This window comes from Glandiceps talaboti, chromosome 14 (assembly GCF_964340395.1).
Source record: "Glandiceps talaboti chromosome 14, keGlaTala1.1, whole genome shotgun sequence".
Classification (NCBI taxonomy): domain Eukaryota; kingdom Metazoa; phylum Hemichordata; class Enteropneusta; family Spengelidae; genus Glandiceps; species Glandiceps talaboti.
The window spans coordinates 6,929,104-6,947,633 of NC_135562.1; the positions used below are offsets into that span (position 1 = coordinate 6,929,104).

Here is an 18,530-nt window from a genome sequence, read left to right on the forward strand (position 1 = left end):
ATATGTAAACAATGACTTGTCGTTATTTGTATCAGCTGACATATGTATTTATTCAATTTTAACCAGAGTACAGTACCATGTACATGATGTACAGCAGTGTTTCACCTCTGACCCCTACCTCATCACATCTTATCATGTACTCAGTATGGTTTGACCTTTGACCTGATATAACTCATCTAGAACAATGATAGTCAAGTGATGGCTGGTAAAATATAAATATGGTACTCATAAATTTAACAGGAGGGGGTATAGAGGGTAAATGGTGAGGACTTTGTACGGTGAAAGGGCCTGGCACATTTCCCATGATGCAACATTCAACATGGCGGGTTTGCAAGTTCCCTATTCTGTGTTTACACTACCTTGATTACAAAGTATACTAGTATATAGTGTTAGTCCACCTTAGTTTGCCGGTAGCTTGATTTCCATAGTAGTGTTTCAGCAATTAATTACAATACATACATTACTTGATTATATAAAGACTTTATTTTCTCTTTGTAAGACAAATAATTTCTCACTTTCTCTCTCAAATTACATCTCAACAACATCTTGACATGAAAAAAAACTGGAAAAATATTCTCTGCAAAAGTAAGTTCCAGAAGTTGAGCCACATAAAGATCGCAAGTTTTTTTGTTGCTGAGGGCACAGAAGTGTGAAATCTGTCCATATAATTATCTCCCAGGCAGTGACACCTATAACTCTGTCCTGATGTAAAGGAAAAGTCCAGTCAGACTTATTTTTACCTTTAGTACACTTGTATTGATTACTGCTATCAACTTAAAGGAAAAGTCCAGTCAGACTTATTTCTGCCTTCAGTTCATTTGTATTGATTACTGCTATCAACTTAAAGGAAAAGTTCAGTCAGACTTATGTCTGCCTTCAGTACACTTGTATTGATTACAGCTATCAACTTAAAGGAAAAGTCCAGTCAGACTTATGTCTGCCTTCAGTACACTTGTATTGATTACTGCTATCAACTTAAAGGAAAAGTTCAGTCAGACTTATGTCTGCCTTCAGTACACTTGTATTGCTTACAGCTATCAACTTAAAGGAAAAGTCCAGTCAGACTTATGTCTGCCTTCAGTACACTTGTATTGATTACTGCTATCAACTTAAAGGAAAAGTCCAGTCAGACTTATTTCTGCCTTCAGTACACTTGTATTGATTACAGCTATCACCTCTGATGATCATAAATACAAAGAGTGTCATGACAAAGGAATTATGGGTAATGTGATGTCATGGCTGAACACATGTCAAGTGAAGAAGTGCCTCTTTACAAGAGTTCAAAGTTCAATACGTAACCAAGGTGCTGGTTGATCTACATAAGTTGGGTCTCTTTACAAGATTTTAAAGTTCAATAAGTTACCATGGTGATCACCCCAAAATCCTAATTATGTAAGTTGATAGCAGTAACCAATACAAGTGTACTAAAGGCAGAAAACAGGACTTTTCCTTCAAAATTACTTATTAAACACAATATGCAATTATTTTGATATGGTATTAATCCTAGCATCACTCACTTGATCAGAAATCTTCATACATACAATGTACATCTTCATTCTCAATTTTGAGCAATTTCTCATCTGGTAGCCTAGCTTTAGGAATGTTGAAATATTTATGCCCTGAGCAACAAAACATCTTGCAGCATCCTTAAGTAACTCTTGTCTGCGAATATCTCGACGGCTATGCTAACTGTACTATATCTATTGTCCACAGAAATGCTGTATACTACTGAATGCACATCTATCATATAATGCTGTTCTATAAGTTCTACCTCTATGTTCTATATGTTATTTTGGAGATAACTGGGGTGGGGGTGTTGTGTTGTGTTGTGTTTATATGTACTCTTTCAGTATTCATCACATATGTCCACCTCGCCCTCTGCCTCCCCGTATCGCTCTAGGTGTAGCACCCCTTCCTGAAGGCAAAAAAATAAGAAGAGGAGAAGATACATAAATATTGGACATTCAAAATTTTGAAATGGTTCTTCACCAGATATAAGCATGCATCCAATCGTTTATACAACGTGTAACCATAGACCCTACATGAAAGGGACGCGTCTCTGCCAGAATTTCTTTGAGGCAAAGTTGGTAAGAATCCCTTTAACAGTACACCTTGCTAGAAATTGGATTATTAAACCTGATAGTCTCTCTATGCTTAAAATCTTGCCGATTCATTCAAAATTTGTGATGCGATTATGTAAACGAATATGTAAATGAACTGACATCGTACGTGACTGACCACGTGTAGGGTCTATGGTGTAACAGATAACATAAACATGTCAGTTACTTGCCCCATTCACTTGGAATTTTGATATCAGGTGTAAAATAACAATATATTGACTGCTTTAATTATCACCTCAGAACTGGTCTCTCTAAATGTAATCTGTCTGTAAAGAATGTTTACTCATAGGGAAGGGTAGACCCGAGATGATTACTATCAATGAATGAAGTGTCAATCAAATTTGTTTATATTCTAATTGTGACACTGTTGGGTTTCATCTGCTGGTGACAGTGTTTACAAATTGAGTATATTTAGAGCGACCACTACTGGACTGTTAATGTTTACACCTGATATGTACGTTCTAAGTGAATGGGGTAAGTAGCTGAAACGCTTTAGTAATCTGTTACACGTTGTATCCATAAAAAATGTATTACTTTACTGTATGGCTAACTACAGCTGCCTCTGGCTTATATGATTTATCTGCATTGTTTGGAAAACACAATCACTTGATGAGTCAACACACTCTGGTAAGTGAGTCTTTCATTTACTAAGATAGACACAAAACTAAAACTATTGTCACAACATGTTGAGACAACAGTGATAAGCTATTGAATGGATGTTGGTTTAATTATAGTCTGAGTAGGGAGGCAGCTCTGAAAACTAGTTTATTTAGAGGTCCATGAACTTGCAATGCTGTTTTGGGACTTCCAATGTTTACACTATGTTGATCACAGGGTGATTAGAATCACACAACAGAGGAACTGCTGTCCTCCACTTGTGTAATCTACCACATTGAACAACAATAGATTTAGTTTGTGTCTATCGTAGAAACCGAAGGCTTGATTACTGAGTCGTATGTACACAAATACTGCGAGTTCACAATATATTTTCATTATACATTAGTGTTGAATGTCCAAAACATGTTTAATATTTATTATGTTTTAATTGTGAATGCTGTCATAAAATGTAAAATTTCTACATAATTTAATAATATGTAATAGTAAAATTACCACATACCTGATCCCCTTGACATTGGCCTTCTGAGGAAACGCCTTCCAGTTCCAGATGAGTGATGATGGTAACCAGGACGACCAGCAGGATGATGTCCAGCTGGTCTACTAGCAGCTACTGGTCCACTACTTGTACTGGCTCCTTGACTAGCACCACCAGTATTACTGTCACTCCATACTATCCTTTTCAATGTAGGTTTGGGCTTGGTACCTATCAAATTAAAAAAAAATATATTACAATTACTACAGTGGAAATCAAGCTATAGTGAAAGTTAGCAACTACAGGGTGAATTAAAGTCTTTTTAATACTCAAATAACATTAAATGTGTACCTCCTTCAGTTGAACTGGACTCCTGTGTAGATGCATCGTTTCCAGTAGAAGTTTCACCACTCTCTGTGGATGGCTGACCTGCAGGGGGTACAGGTGTCTCTTCAATTGCTGCACTAGGTGCAGGACTGTCTGATGCACCATCTTCGCCTTCTAATTCTAGGACTGTATCCCCCTGACCACTCCTGAAAATGATTGTAATTTGAAGTTAGCATTTGATGTTCAGTGGTTGTCAGATATGCAGTTCTGCATAAAGTGAAATATGATACATTGCCATGATCACTATGTAAACTCTACCTACCCCAAGATCCAACTAACATGTTGAATGTGGTTTTATTTGTCAGACATCTGAGTTCACTGGAATTATTTTTATGAAAATCATGGAAATTTCTATTTGTAGACAATATTTGTTTGTTACTGGCTAGGACCTAGGGTTTTGTATCACAGGCTCTGAGGTTCACTTATGTGAATCAGACAACTGCCATGTTTTACAGTAAATAAACAAATAAATGTTGGGGTGGGGTGGGGGGGGGGGGAGAAATCAGTGACAGTCATGCAAGTCATGGTATATATCTTGAAAGTCATGGTATATATCTTGAAAGTAATGGTATATATCTTACTCATCCTGTGTGGTATCTTCACCGTCTCCTTCCAGACATTCTTCTTCTACGACTGGCACTGTACTCTCCGATGCATGTTCTGTCGCTATCACATCTGTAGTTGTCTCACTTGTCGTGGCTGTTTCAATGACAGACACTGGTACAGACTGAGAACTCTCTTCCTGTGTATCAGCACTCGACTCTGAGCTTGGAAACTGTACAACTGGCGAGTGAGACTGATATGGAGTTGTCGGAACACTACGACCACCGCCGTCCTCCTCACCAAGGATTTCTACTTGTGTGTCATCCATTCCAAGTGCTGTAAAAAATGAGATTAGAAAATTTTTTATATGTTATTCTTTGAGTTATGAAGTTCTATTTTTTGTTAAATTGCAGCTATGAGTAATTATAAATTTACTATTTCTATATCTTCCTCTGTTTTGTAAAAATATATGAATGTTTGTTAAAGCCTTACTGTACTCATTCATTGTCAATTTTCGTTAAAGGCCCACTCCGAAAAAGGAGTAAACATTAGGTGTGAAAAACAATTGATTTACAAAGCTATATATAAAGTTGGCCTACAATGTATCTAATCCTTATGGTTCCATTGATAAGATAACACTAATGCAAGAACCTGGAATGAAACGCTGGCCTTTAAAGTTTAAGTTTTGACAAAACAAAAGTGTGCCCTTCAAGCCAATTTGGTGGCACTGATGGATCGCAATTGCCTGTGATGCACCAAACTCGGATGTCCCTAGCCTTTACTATGTTGTGACTAACAAGAAAACAAAGACTTTATCATTTTGACTGACATTTAAAAATCGCAGTTTCATTAGTCTGATCATCAAACCAAACCAAAAATATTAACTTGAAAAAAATAAGATGCCTATACTAAGGGTGATACTCAGTGAGCAATACAATTTTCTTGGTGACCTTCAACCTTTAACCTTTGACATTACCTCCTTGTGTTGCTAGCTGGGCTAGTCCCTGTCTTGCTCCTTCTTCTGGAGGATTGAACTGAAATCGGACTTGCTGAATCTGGGGTGAACTAAAACCAAAAAAAAAATGCTCTTACTTAGAATGGTGACAAATTTAATCAGAAAGCTAAGTGGGACATGTGAGATTTACCAAATATGAACAAATTGTTGACTTTTACATAAGGATGCTGACTTACTTGAGTGCTTCAGCAAAGCCATCAGTTCTCTTTGGTACAAATAAAGTAGGAGTACTTGGAACTCTGCAATCATCTCCCATGTCCTCAAATGGAACGCCTGACCCTTGACCCTTGGGGGTAATACAAAGACATTATTAACCTATCCATAAACTGAGGGTTAACCAACTAATTTGGGGTACTACACAGACATTTTTAACTTATTCAACCGGGGTTAAATGCAAAACATGTTATTGACCTACTGAACTGGGGCTGGTGGTAAATACCTTTACAAAGACATAATCAATATATTGACGGGAGGGGGAGGGGGTAGGGATATAAGTAAATATGATTAACCTTAAATATTAATTTATAGTCAATTTCAATGATCCTTTTGATGTTAACAGAGTGTTTACAACTACTGATAAATTAAACATTGGTGTAGACATTAGAGTTGAGACACTATTGTATTAACTAGATATTATTCCCTAATATTTTCTTTGTTCAGCCAAGGAAAATACAAGTGACCTAAGGGGCCCTTGTCACTACGAGGCGCTAGACTCATAGTGGCAACCCTTAGGTCATGAGTATTATCTGGCTGAATGAAGAAAAATATTAGGGAATAATATCATACCATCTCCAGTAATACAAAAAAATCAGGGAAAGTAATGGTAATTTTGAGCATTTTGACTCGAATACAGCAGAACCCGTGAAATAGACATTGGCATGACATTGACGCGTGTTGTCACGTAGAATGACCAGAGTATATCTTTCATATTTTTTGTTGAACCTGGCTCGTGCATAGCATAATGCTTCTAACATTACAAATTACAGATTTCATGACAAATATGCAATGAATCTTTTTAGCAGCCATGGTTTTAACTTGAAACGACATATCTTAAGAGGATGGTGTAATAGGGAACTTGCAATCCAGACTGAGCATGCTCAGATGCAAAGGACTGGGATTATCAGTGGTTATCGTAATACCTAATCTGGAGCTACCGATAAAATAAACCACCCACAATGGTCAGGGTAACTATGAATCGATCATTCGTAGTTGCAAACAATGTAACAGTATTGTTTACAATACCAATTCATTAGTATTTATTATCGTATTTCCCATGATGCAACATTCAACATGGCGGGTTTGCAAGTTCCCTATTTGGACATAAACAAAGTATCATTTCAATACAATACTAACCACGAAGGAGAATGTTGGCAGTTGTCTTCCTAGAGAGGGCAGTCTTTCTGTTCTCATTGGTAGTCTCTGTTATGAAAATAGATAACTTCAAGTCAGAATTACATACAGCCGCTTTCACCTAAGCTTGCCAAAACAATGTCACAAATGTATTTTTAATCACGATTCATACAATATTGGTAGATAAAGAGAACACTTCAGACACACTGACTCTTGCCAAATGAAAACAAATACAAGTGTGGCACACAGTGGAATCACTTCACTTGGGTTTTATGGGTTGTAAATTACTGTGACAGTGTGGAATCACTTCACTTGGGTGTTATGGGCTGTAAATTGCTGTGACACAGTGGAATCACTTCACTTGGGTGTTATGGGTTGTAAATTACTGTGACACAGTGGAATCACTTCACTTGGGTGTTATGGGTTGTAAATTACTGTGACTGTGGAATCAATTCACTTGGGTGTTATGGGTTGTAAATTACTGTGACACAGTGGAATCACTTCACTTGGGTGTTATGGGTTGTAAATTACTGTGACACAGTGGAATCACTTCACTTGGGTGTTATGGGTTGTAGTCATCGAAGTTTGGAAAAATGCATTACATGTTAAACGTTATGTATTCTACTGCAATGGGCCGGATAGTAAACATTGTATCACAATTTGATTTTGTGAGAATATTGTACAAAAGTTAATGCATTTCTACTTTTCCGCACTACATTGCTGAATTGACCTTTACACCACCTATGCTTTTGTAGTGCATGAACAAAATCACCTCACCTGTGTAGGTACTTGAGCTGCTGCCTCTGGAGTAGATTGCTGTGGGGATGGTTGCTGTGGTGGGGTCTGCTGCTGTTGTTGCTGTTGTAGTTGTTGCTGCTGTTGTTCAGGTTCTGGTGGTACAACATGTATCTGTATTTGTGGTGGTTGTCTTCCTTGTTGTCCATTGTCTGGTGCTGGTTGTTCTTCATTTTGGTCACCACTCTGTGCTTCCATTGCTACCTGGTCTTGTTCATCCCCATTCTCATCATCTGGATCTGATATACAACGAAAATTTACAGAAATCTGAACTTTAACTGTACTCGGAATTTTATAGGAAATTGTTCAAAAGTTCTTATCATATTAATGATAAACAAACATAAACAAGATCTCAAATACAAACATCTTGCATACAAGAACTGATATACTGAGTCAACGTTTGCAGATGTACATGTACAGACAGACAGACAGACAGACAGACAGACAGACACAGACAGATAGACAAGATACAGCCGGCCAGACAGACACAGACACAGACACAGACAGTCAGACAGATAGACAGGTAGAGACAGACAGTTAGCCAGCCAGCCAGACAGGAACAGAGGGACAGACAGACTGACAGACAGACAGACAGACAGACAGACAGACAGACAGGAACAGAGGGACTGAGAGACAGACAGACAGACACACATCACAAATACATTACCTCCCTTTGCAACTCTTGTCACAAAGGAGCTAACTAAGCATGGCAAACTCTAACACTTTTAATAAATACAATCACATGAAAATGTAGTTACAGTCCAATGCCAGATTGTCTCACAGAACTACAAAAAAAAGCTGTTCCTGCACAGAATAATAACCATACCTAATTCTGATGGCCTCCACTTACAAGAAAAGCCCAGCAAATGGAATACAATGAAGTATAATTATAACTCTATGACAGTCACTGCAGAGAGTAGTACTTGTGTGCAAGGAGACCTTAATATCTGCAAAAAATATGAAATCATTGCAGATAAACTTACCAATGATTTCCACTACCTCCTCTTCCTCCTCCATCTGTTGTTCTTGTTCTCCGTCATCCATCTGTTCTTCCATCTCTTCTTCTTCTTCACCACCTTCTTCCATCTGTGCTTCATCATCATAATCCTCTACCTGTATATATATATATATATATATATATAGTTTTGGTAGTACTGGAACTCTTTCTTGGGTGTAACTCGGAGTTTCACGCATATTGCGATCATCAGACACTCTGAGGCCTACTCTCTGGGTGTGCTGTATATATAGAGTGTAGACAATAGAAATACCATCACTATTGTCTGTGTCGGTGGGTAGGTGTTGTATGTGTGGAGGTGTTGGTTGTTATTGTGTGGGTTATTGGGTGCGGACAAGTAAGTGTTGGCGGGTTGTTCCATGTTGGGCTTTGATGTTCCGTTAGTTAACGGGTTTAATAGTTTAGGTGATAGATGCTCTATTGAAGTTGGACAAATAAAACTTATTCTCGTGTCGGCATTTGGATATCAACTCAGTTCTTTTGTTTAGTGTGGAGCTTTTGTCTGCTTTAATAATAGTTAGTTTTTCGGTTAAACACAGGTTGCATCGTTTTGTTTTATTGGTGTATGCTTGGGCTTTCTTGTTGATGGACCAGGATACGGAAAAAGGCTCATTGTTTCTTTTCAGTTTCCAAATGTGTTTTGATAGTTCTGTGCTGTTTTCGTGTTTTTCATGTTTGAATGACTGTTTGTGGTTGGCGTATCTCTGTTTGAAGTTGTTCTCTGTTAGACCGATATATACTTTTGTTTGTTTTCCGTGGACGGTGGCTTGGTATACGATGTTTTCCGTTTGGCATTCGCCGTTCAGAGGGCAGGTGTCTTTCTGTCTGCAATTACAGGGTTTTTGAGTGGGTTTAGTTTCGCTGTTGGAGATGGTGGCGTTATGCGCTTTGATTATGGTAGCCATGTTTGGCATGCAGCTATAACTGACTTTGACATTGTTTCTGTTGAATATTTTGCGTAACTTAGAGTCTGCTGGGAAATGTTTTGTGATTAGGTTGAGGAATCGTTTGCCTACATTGGTGGCTACATTTTTGCTGTATGGTGGGTTAAACCAGATGGTGTTTCTATTTCTGTTTTTCTTGTTTTTCTGCGTCGGGGTGCTGGTGTACGCGATGTTCTCTTTGTGGCCGCTGGTTTTTAGTGCATTTTGGTACAGTGGGGCTGCCTGATTGAAGATGTGTTCGTCGGATGATATGTCGGAAATTCTACGGCCGATGGCTGACGATATGTTCTTGATGATGCTGGGTGGGTGGTTAGACTGTGTGTGTATGTACATGGGGTTGTCGTTGGGTTTCCTGTAAGGGTAATATTTACCGTTGTTGAGGTTGAGCGTTATGTCTAGAAAGTTGACGGTTTTCAGATTGGTGAGTATGGTTATTTTTAACCCCATGGCTTTGAAGGTTTTAGTTATGTCTTTTCTGATACTTTCTGATTTACTTCCGGTGATGTTCTTGAAGGGGGCTAGTCCGTCGTCCCTATATAGACCTATGTTTTCTTTACCGTATTTTTTGGCTAATTTGTGTAGCATGAATATTCCGACCAGTTCGCATATTTCGGCCCCGTCGTTGCTTCCCATTGTGACGTCAAATGATCCATTGCTATTCTTTTTTACCCATGGTTTGGTTTTATCAAAGAGGAGAGATCAGGCAGCCCCACTGTACCAAAATGCACTAAAAACCAGCGGCCACAAAGAGAACATCGCGTACACCAGCACCCCGACGCAGAAAAACAAGAAAAACAGAAATAGAAACACCATCTGGTTTAACCCACCATACAGCAAAAATGTAGCCACCAATGTAGGCAAACGATTCCTCAACCTAATCACAAAACATTTCCCAGCAGACTCTAAGTTACGCAAAATATTCAACAGAAACAATGTCAAAGTCAGTTATAGCTGCATGCCAAACATGGCTACCATAATCAAAGCGCATAACGCCACCATCTCCAACAGCGAAACTAAACCCACTCAAAAACCCTGTAATTGCAGACAGAAAGACACCTGCCCTCTGAACGGCGAATGCCAAACGGAAAACATCGTATACCAAGCCACCGTCCACGGAAAACAAACAAAAGTATATATCGGTCTAACAGAGAACAACTTCAAACAGAGATACGCCAACCACAAACAGTCATTCAAACATGAAAAACACGAAAACAGCACAGAACTATCAAAACACATTTGGAAACTGAAAAGAAACAATGAGCCTTTTTCCGTATCCTGGTCCATCAACAAGAAAGCCCAAGCATACACCAATAAAACAAAACGATGCAACCTGTGTTTAACCGAAAAACTAACTATTATTAAAGCAGACAAAAGCTCCACACTAAACAAAAGAACTGAGTTGATATCCAAATGCCGACACGAGAATAAGTTTTATTTGTCCAACTTCAATAGAGCATCTATCACCTAAACTATTAAACCCGTTAACTAACGGAACATCAAAGCCCAACATGGAACAACCCGCCAACACTTACTTGTCCGCACCCAATAACCCACACAATAACAACCAACACCTCCACACATACAACACCTACCCACCGACACAGACAATAGTGATGGTATTTCTATTGTCTACACTCTATATATACAGCACACCCAGAGAGTAGGCCTCAGAGTGTCTGATGATCGCAATATGCGTGAAACTCCGAGTTACACCCAAGAAAGAGTTCCAGTACTACCAAAACTATTACGCTCTGCCACTGCGGTATAGAGCACTGTCTTATAGCAGATTGATACTCACCGAGTTATATATATATATATACATATAATATACCATGTTTACATGCCTCATCACCATAATTTCTCTCTCTCTCTCTCTCTCTCTCTCTCTCTCTCTCTCTCTCTCTCTCTCTCTCTCTCTCTCTCTCTCTCTCTCTCTCTCTCTCCCTCCCTCCCTCCCTCCCTCCCTCCCTCCCTCCCTCCCTCCCTAACTACATGAACTAGACACAATTTTTTTTATGCCTTACTACAAGGTTACAGTGGTGGTTGTATTTGAACTGCTGAATTTGATTTTATCATTATTATTACATTTTTTAAAAGTCATTACCTCATAAATTTCTGCTCCATGAACAGCATCAGTGATCCCCTCATCATATTCCTCCTCCTCATAGGCTTCATCTTCCTCCTCCCCTTCGTATCCCCCCTCCTCTTCTCCCTCTTCCTCCTCTCTGACAACTTGCCATTGGCCCTCTTCCTCTCTCTGCGTTATACAAAAAACACTATGTTTGTTACCTGACCGTATGTTTATTTTGAAAAGTTTTGACTGCATTGGAGGATACATGGTTTGAGAGCAAAGGTTAATGGACAATGTACAGTGAAGTTATGATGGTTGAATGGTTAGAGTGGTTGGCTTGTAATCTGTACATTACTGGTTGTGGGAGTCGTGATGGTTGAATGGTTAGAGTGGTTGGCTTGTAATCTGTACATTGCTGGTTGTTGAGTCATGATGGTTGAATGTAAGTTGTAATCTGTACATTGGTGGTTGTTGAGTTATGATAAACCCTGTTTTTCCCAGTTTTTTGTGCATACAAACAAATACTTCCCCCCCCCCCCCCCACACACACACACACCACCACCACCAAGAGGGTTAAAGAGGTTGGCTTGTAATCTGTACATTGCTGGTTATGGGAGTCATAATAGTTGAATGGTGAGAGTGGTTGGCTTGTAATCTGTACATTGCTGGTTATGGGAGTCGTAATAGTTGAATGGTTAGAGTGGTTGGCTTGTAATCTGTACATTGCTGGTTATGGGAGTCGTAATAGTTGAATGGTTAGAGTGGTTGGCTTGTAATCTGTACATTACTTTTGTGATTCCTAAAGGATAATTAAAGAGCTATAACATTGATCTTACCACATCCTGCTCTTCAGGGTCACTATCTAAAACTATGACATCATCATCACCATCATCCTCTCCCTCTTGTACCACTGGTGGTGCTGTTTCAGTGACAGCTTCTTCCCCACTTACTGCCTGTGTGACTGGTTCTTGTTGTTGAACTTCAGAACTTTGTTCTACCTGGTTTTGTTCTTGACTTTCTGATGTCTCCTCAACAACAGGTTCAACTTCTGCCACAGGTTCTGTTTCTTGTTCCTGAAGAACAAAAATATTTGTAAATTTGATGGTAAACGGGTTGTCGGTGGCCGAGTTGTTAGCTCGTACACCTCTTACCTCTGCAGTCTGGGTTCGAACCTGCCTGGTGTCGGCTGGGTTTGATTTAAAATTTAACCAGGTCTGTATGTAAGAAGTACAGCACTAGGCTGTAACTAAGTCTTCAGCAAAAGATTCCAGGTTTACAAATAGCAGACAATAAATCTACCAATATTTCAAACATAGGGTTGTTGAAGGATATCTAGAATCCATGATACAAGTTGGAAATAATCAGATTCTACTATTGGTGCATTCACATCACATGATCAGATTCTACTATTGGTGCATTCACATCACATGATCAGATTCTACTATTGGTGCATTCACATCACATGATCAGATTCTACTATTGGTGCATTCACATCACATGATCAGATTCTACTATTGGTGCATTCATATCACAGATGTGACAGCTCACTTACCACTACGTCTTCTGTATCTAGTCTCTGTTTCTTTTCACCGGATCTTGCGGCACTTCTTTCATCAGCTTCTTGTTCACTGATGTAGTATAAAAATAACGAAATCATTATGAATATGAAGAAGTGAGTGTTGGCTGGACTCCTATTGGTGCATTCACATCACATGATCAGATTCTATCATTTGTGCATTCACATCACATGATCAGATTCTACTATTGGTGCATTCATATCACATGATCAGATTCTCTTATTGGTGTATTCACATCACATGATCAGATTCTCCCATGTGCATTCATATCACATGATCATCTCCCAATGGTGTATTCACATCACATGACCATACCCCCATTGGTACATTCATATCACATGACCTAAAGGGCCCAATAGGAGTCACTCATACCATTGTACCTACCTCTCTGCTTCTTCCCTTGGTCTTTTGATAGATACAGGTGCAGTGACAGCAGTGGATGTAGTCGCTGTAGGAGTAGGTTCAGATTCAGTTGGTGTGGGCTGAGTTATGATAATCTGTACAGGAGGGGTTGGCACCTCAGGTTCAACTGAAAAAAACAACACAGATAAACCGCAGCATAAGCATGGACAATCTTCAGTAAAATGTCTTCAATTTCCAAAAATTTCAGTGGTGACAAATTGTCAAAAGAAGGGAAGTGTTGAAGAGTGATTATGAGTGCGAGAAAAACAAACCAATGCTGTTTCAGGGTCTAAATGTATTCTTATCCCTAATGCTTACTCTCAGCTTGGACAAAAGTGAGTACCAATAAGCCATTAGCAGAGAGATAAAGATTCTATGTTTTGACCACTAGGAGTGCTGTTCTTAAGCCATTTTGGGGTCAGAAGTGAGGGTGAGAATAGTTGAGTATTACAGCATAAAGATTTGAAACACAAAGTTGCCACTCATTTTTGGATGTTGTTCCCTCTGTACTGTTTTCTTAGTGACAAAACCAAGAATCAAAACATGCCTGACCACAACAGTAATGCTCTTTTCAGAAAATACAGTCTCAGAATTCTTTTACACATATTTTGTCATGGCTCCTTGCACTGTTACACAATTAGTGGCCATGACAAAATTTTAGCCTTCCCTCTGCCAAATGTAGGGTGCCATCTAGTGGTCATAATATGTGGAATGGTGTGAAAGTTTATAACTGAAATATGGTATGTTATTCAGTCTGTTCATTGATCTGTTTGTTTTTGTTTTGTTTTTTCCTAGAAGAGAGTCTCCTTTGCAAGCGCATAATATAACAAACTGTTTTGTGACATGCAAAGGAAGACTAAACTGTAAATGCCAAAAACAGTTGCGCAGAGATATACAAAATGTGGTCCTGGCCAAAAGAACTTGTTGATGATTGTATGCATATAATCTGTATCCCCCCCCCCCCTCCCCCCCCCCCCAGTGATAAGATAAAACTAAAGTGAAAACCTGAGATTGAATCCCTGATCTTTGAAAACTAAAAAAACAAACCTTGCTGTTCCTGGACTATATCCAGCTCAGGTTGCTGTGTCTCGGGTTCCGCTTGGTGTTGTGTTACAGGTTGTGCCTGGTGCTGTGTTACAGATTCTGCTTGGTGTTGCGTTACAGGTTCTGGTTGGTGTTGTGTTACAGGTTCTGCTTGGTGCTGTGTTACAGGTTCTTGTGTGGGTTCTTGTTCAGGCGTTGGTGTTGGTTCTGGTTGTGCCTGCGGTTGCGGTTGAGGCTCACTGATTGGTGGGGTTTGCTGAGTTGGCTGTACTGCCTGTACTGGTGATGGCATGATAATAACAACAGGGGTTTCCATTGGCTGTTCTGAAGATTCTACAAAAGGTCAAAGTTCAGACACACAGGGTTAAAGTTCAACATATGCATGCATTATATTGTATACTCCCTCCCATCTAAGTTCTGTGCTAAAAAGTACTATGTGATCAGCATGATAACATTAATTGTATATTTCCAGCTTAATTCATAGATGATATGCTATCAATGGTGGTTGGCATGGCAACAGACCTTGTGTACTTTCAGCCTGATTCATGGATGATGGACTATCAATGGTGGTTGGTATGACAGTGGCTGTGGGAGTCTGTGACACAGTAGCTGGACTGATGGCCATTGGTCGGATACTGGCTGTCACCTTCAATGCCCCAGCTGAAGCTGTAGGTTTGGTAACAGCAGACCCACTGGGTGTAGCCATGGGTTTTATATTAGCAGTGGGGGGAGGTTCTTCTCTTGTTGTGCTGCAAGAAACAAAACAAAGGTACAGTTTGTTACCATGGGCAACTGGTTGCTATAGCAATCAAAATGTCAATATACAGCAACCCCTAGTCATAACAATGGTTATCAACCTACCTGAAATCTACATCATGAACTATCAGGTGATGCTATGCAAATTAATCACATGACTTGCAAGGGTGAAACACAAGCCTGACGACATGGACATTTCAGAGAAAAGCTTTGTATAAGATGAAACTAAATATTAATAACACTGTTTTGGGGGAGGAATTTGTATGGGACCAAATACATACATCTAGTCCCTGTATACTAGCTACGAAATACGGTAATGTTTAAATGAACATAATTGCTAGTTGTAAAGGAAATTGAATTGTGGGAATAACATTGCTAGGGTGTCAGAGCATGTAATGGAATAAATCTTTACTTTGGTTTCTCAATGGCTGCTACAGCTTATTCTCATGGTTGCTAGATGACACACATACCTTGGTCTTTCTGTTGCCGGTACAGCTTGTTGTGGTGGTTGTTGCTGTTGCTGCTGTTGTTGTTGCTGTGCTTCAGCCAACTGTTTTTGCTGTTCTTCTGTCTGTTTCTGTAAATCTTGTACCTGTAGTATATCATAATACATCAAAAATCAGTTCAAACAGAACTCTCTGTATGCTCTACATTGTGAAAACGAACAGTTGTTTGGACAGTGTGAATCAGAACAGACAGGTCAGTCAGTCATTTTACAACTTCTTGTGTCGCTGTGTTTTGTTCAATATCAGGCATTAATTAATAAGTTCACCATCTCCAATCTTGCTGCATGACAACAATGTTTTGGTCATATGTAACAGGAGCACTGAATGCCACTGGCAGTTGGAGCAAGCAATACCATCTTTCTGGAACAAACCATTCCCTAAACTAAACAAATACATGTATAATGGTGGGAGCAAGCATGTGTGTGTTAGCGTGAATGCATGTGATGTGTGTGCATGTGTGTGTGCGTGCGCATGTGCATGTGTGTGTGTGTGTGTGTGTGTGTGTGTGTGCACACGTGAATGTGTGTATGTATGTATGTATGTATGTATGTATGTATGTATGTATGTATGTATGTATGTATGTGTGTGTGTGTATGTGTGTATGTATGTATGTATGTATGTATGTATGTATGTATGTATGTATGTATGATAATTGTATGTATGTATGTATGTATGTATGTATGTATGTATGTATGTATGTATGTATGTATGTATGTATGTATGTATGTATGTATGAGGGGGGAGGAAGAATTATGTCTATGTTCTGGTATCATACCTTTTGTCTTAGCCGTTCAAGTTCTTCCAGTTCTTTTTGTTTCTTCTCTAATTCCTCTTTCTGACTTTGTTTTAGTTGTTCTATTTCTTCCTTTGCTTCTTTCAGCTGTTGTTCAAACTGTTGACTCACACGGTCATATTGTGATTTCATAGCACTAGCTTGTTTCTCCTTCTCATCTTTCTCTTTCTCTGCAGAACTTACTTTGTTCTTTAATTCTTCACATTCTGCATTTTGTCTGTCTCTTTGTCCTGCAAAGAACCGATATCAATAAATCAATACATGTATCAATCAGTGTCAATAAATCAATACATGTATCAATCAGTATCAATAAATCAATACAAACAATGCATATCTGGTATTATGCACATGATGCCCAAAGATAATTAACTGTAAGTGCAGTATTTATTACCTCCAGTAAGGGGAGATGTTATAATTAGGTTTTAGATTGTCTGTCTATCTGTCTGCCTGTGTGGTCCACCATTTTCTCAAAAACGGTTGGCTCAATTGAAAAGAATTTGGTATATCTACTCATTGGAGTAATGGGGAGAACTTATTAGTTTTTGGCAAGATCTGTTTACTTTGCAAACTCTGGTTTACCTTCACTTCTATGTTATCTTTGTCTCTACCCCTTTCTCCTTTTCTGTTACCAACGTTAGCAAAAACACTGACTGAGATATCATTTGTCTAACTCACCTGTCAACTGAGTTATCTTTTGTCTAGCATTCATCAACAGTTTCTTAGTTTTCTCATCCTTCTCAGTGAGTTGAGTCTGAAATAAACATCAAATAAACATCTTTACAACACCTTTCACTTATCACTTCAAAGACTTCTGTAACGATTAAGTCAGACTACAGTGTTCTGCCGAGGCCGCGGCCTTGCGACATTGGCCCCCTAAAATTACAAATGACGCAATAATTGTCCCACCTTGCGTCATTTTGGCGCATTCATTGTAGGGCAGACACCTAAGTCCAGGAACAGACCCTGGCGTCAATACCACAAAAAGTATATATACTGACTCCGTAAGCGACATGCAGTTTTGTTGACATCATATAAGATACAGTGACAACGCGCAGTTCTATTGTTAACATGCAATAAAATGCACAAAAAGATCAACTTTGATAAACATAATCTTCAATTGAAACATTAGAGGGAGTCGAGTAGATGAGACGCCGAAATGGACGTCTCTCTTCCCATGTTTTGTCTACCGTCACTGTCGCGACCTCTGACCTACTCACTGACGTGTGCGAAACACTGAACTTGCTACGGGAAATCGGAACATCTATCTGCCACATAAGCCTTAGTAAACCAAATTTTATGGGACAGGTTGTGATATTCATTTGTTGATGGGTTAAACAAAATGAGTACATGTGTATTTTGATTCCGTCAAAGCTGCGTTAGGGGATCGTGCTGCATGATGTTGACAGTGACACATGTGAATGTTGGGCACTGAATCAATGCGTGATCACTAGCATGGCCACTATAGACGGCCGATGCATGTGCGCCCGGTCAGACATGACGAATGAACTTGTTGTGCAAATCAGAAAATAATTACAGTGGTATTACAAAGCATCATGCATCCTAACGTTGACGTTGTTGATAGTTTTAGTTCAAGATTTCAGAGTTTCAAGGACACCTAATGTCAGCTTTCCGTATCAAGTTTACAATATGTAACTAATACTGTCATTTGACCAAATCATGCCAGTGATGGTAATTAAAAATAAAAATAAATTATTTTAAAGTTTGTTTGACTGTATTATTTGTAAGTTTTTCGTTCACATTTGGTACTTTTGAAAGTCAGGGAGTTTATTTTCTTCAAAATGTTTTTTTTTCTAAACTCGTCATGAATTTGAAGAGGGAATGATAAACATGGCAATGTAACAGTTGTAAAAATGAAACAAGTGGTTACAAGATTAGGATTTCTCAAAGTTTTTATTCAATCATATGTTCACTAATTTTGAAGTTGTTCTTTATCCTTGTCTGAGAAAAGGAATCATAAATTTGAGCACTGCTATTCATTGATATTCAGATTAAAATTTGTGACTAGTAGCTGGCTGTTCAATCTTTCTAAACAATATATAATATACTCTGTCTAAATGACTTAAAATTACATAATTTTTATTGCCTTCTTTTTCTAAGGTGT

At 38.8% G+C, this 18,530-nt stretch overlaps 1 protein-coding gene across 1 annotated transcript in view; it reads right to left on the reverse strand.

Annotated features, from left to right (window-relative positions):
• Positions 1-493: 493 nt before the first annotated feature.
• Positions 494-18,530, reverse strand: part of LOC144445644 (nucleoprotein TPR-like) — a 47,727-nt gene continuing 29,690 nt past the window's right edge. The window contains exons 41-58 of the mRNA XM_078135269.1: positions 17,084-17,159; positions 16,391-16,638; positions 15,580-15,701; positions 14,876-15,102; positions 14,357-14,686; positions 13,292-13,436; positions 12,883-12,958; positions 12,167-12,403; positions 11,364-11,516; positions 8,284-8,413; positions 7,283-7,539; positions 6,509-6,574; positions 5,332-5,441; positions 5,117-5,205; positions 4,179-4,476; positions 3,562-3,743; positions 3,238-3,441; positions 494-1,915 (exon numbers count right to left, since the gene is read on the reverse strand). Coding sequence (XP_077991395.1) covers positions 1,857-1,915; positions 3,238-3,441; positions 3,562-3,743; positions 4,179-4,476; positions 5,117-5,205; positions 5,332-5,441; positions 6,509-6,574; positions 7,283-7,539; positions 8,284-8,413; positions 11,364-11,516; positions 12,167-12,403; positions 12,883-12,958; positions 13,292-13,436; positions 14,357-14,686; positions 14,876-15,102; positions 15,580-15,701; positions 16,391-16,638; positions 17,084-17,159 — 3,009 coding nt within the window. The 3' untranslated portion in view covers positions 494-1,856. The remainder of the gene's footprint in view (positions 1,916-3,237; positions 3,442-3,561; positions 3,744-4,178; positions 4,477-5,116; positions 5,206-5,331; positions 5,442-6,508; positions 6,575-7,282; positions 7,540-8,283; positions 8,414-11,363; positions 11,517-12,166; positions 12,404-12,882; positions 12,959-13,291; positions 13,437-14,356; positions 14,687-14,875; positions 15,103-15,579; positions 15,702-16,390; positions 16,639-17,083; positions 17,160-18,530) is intronic.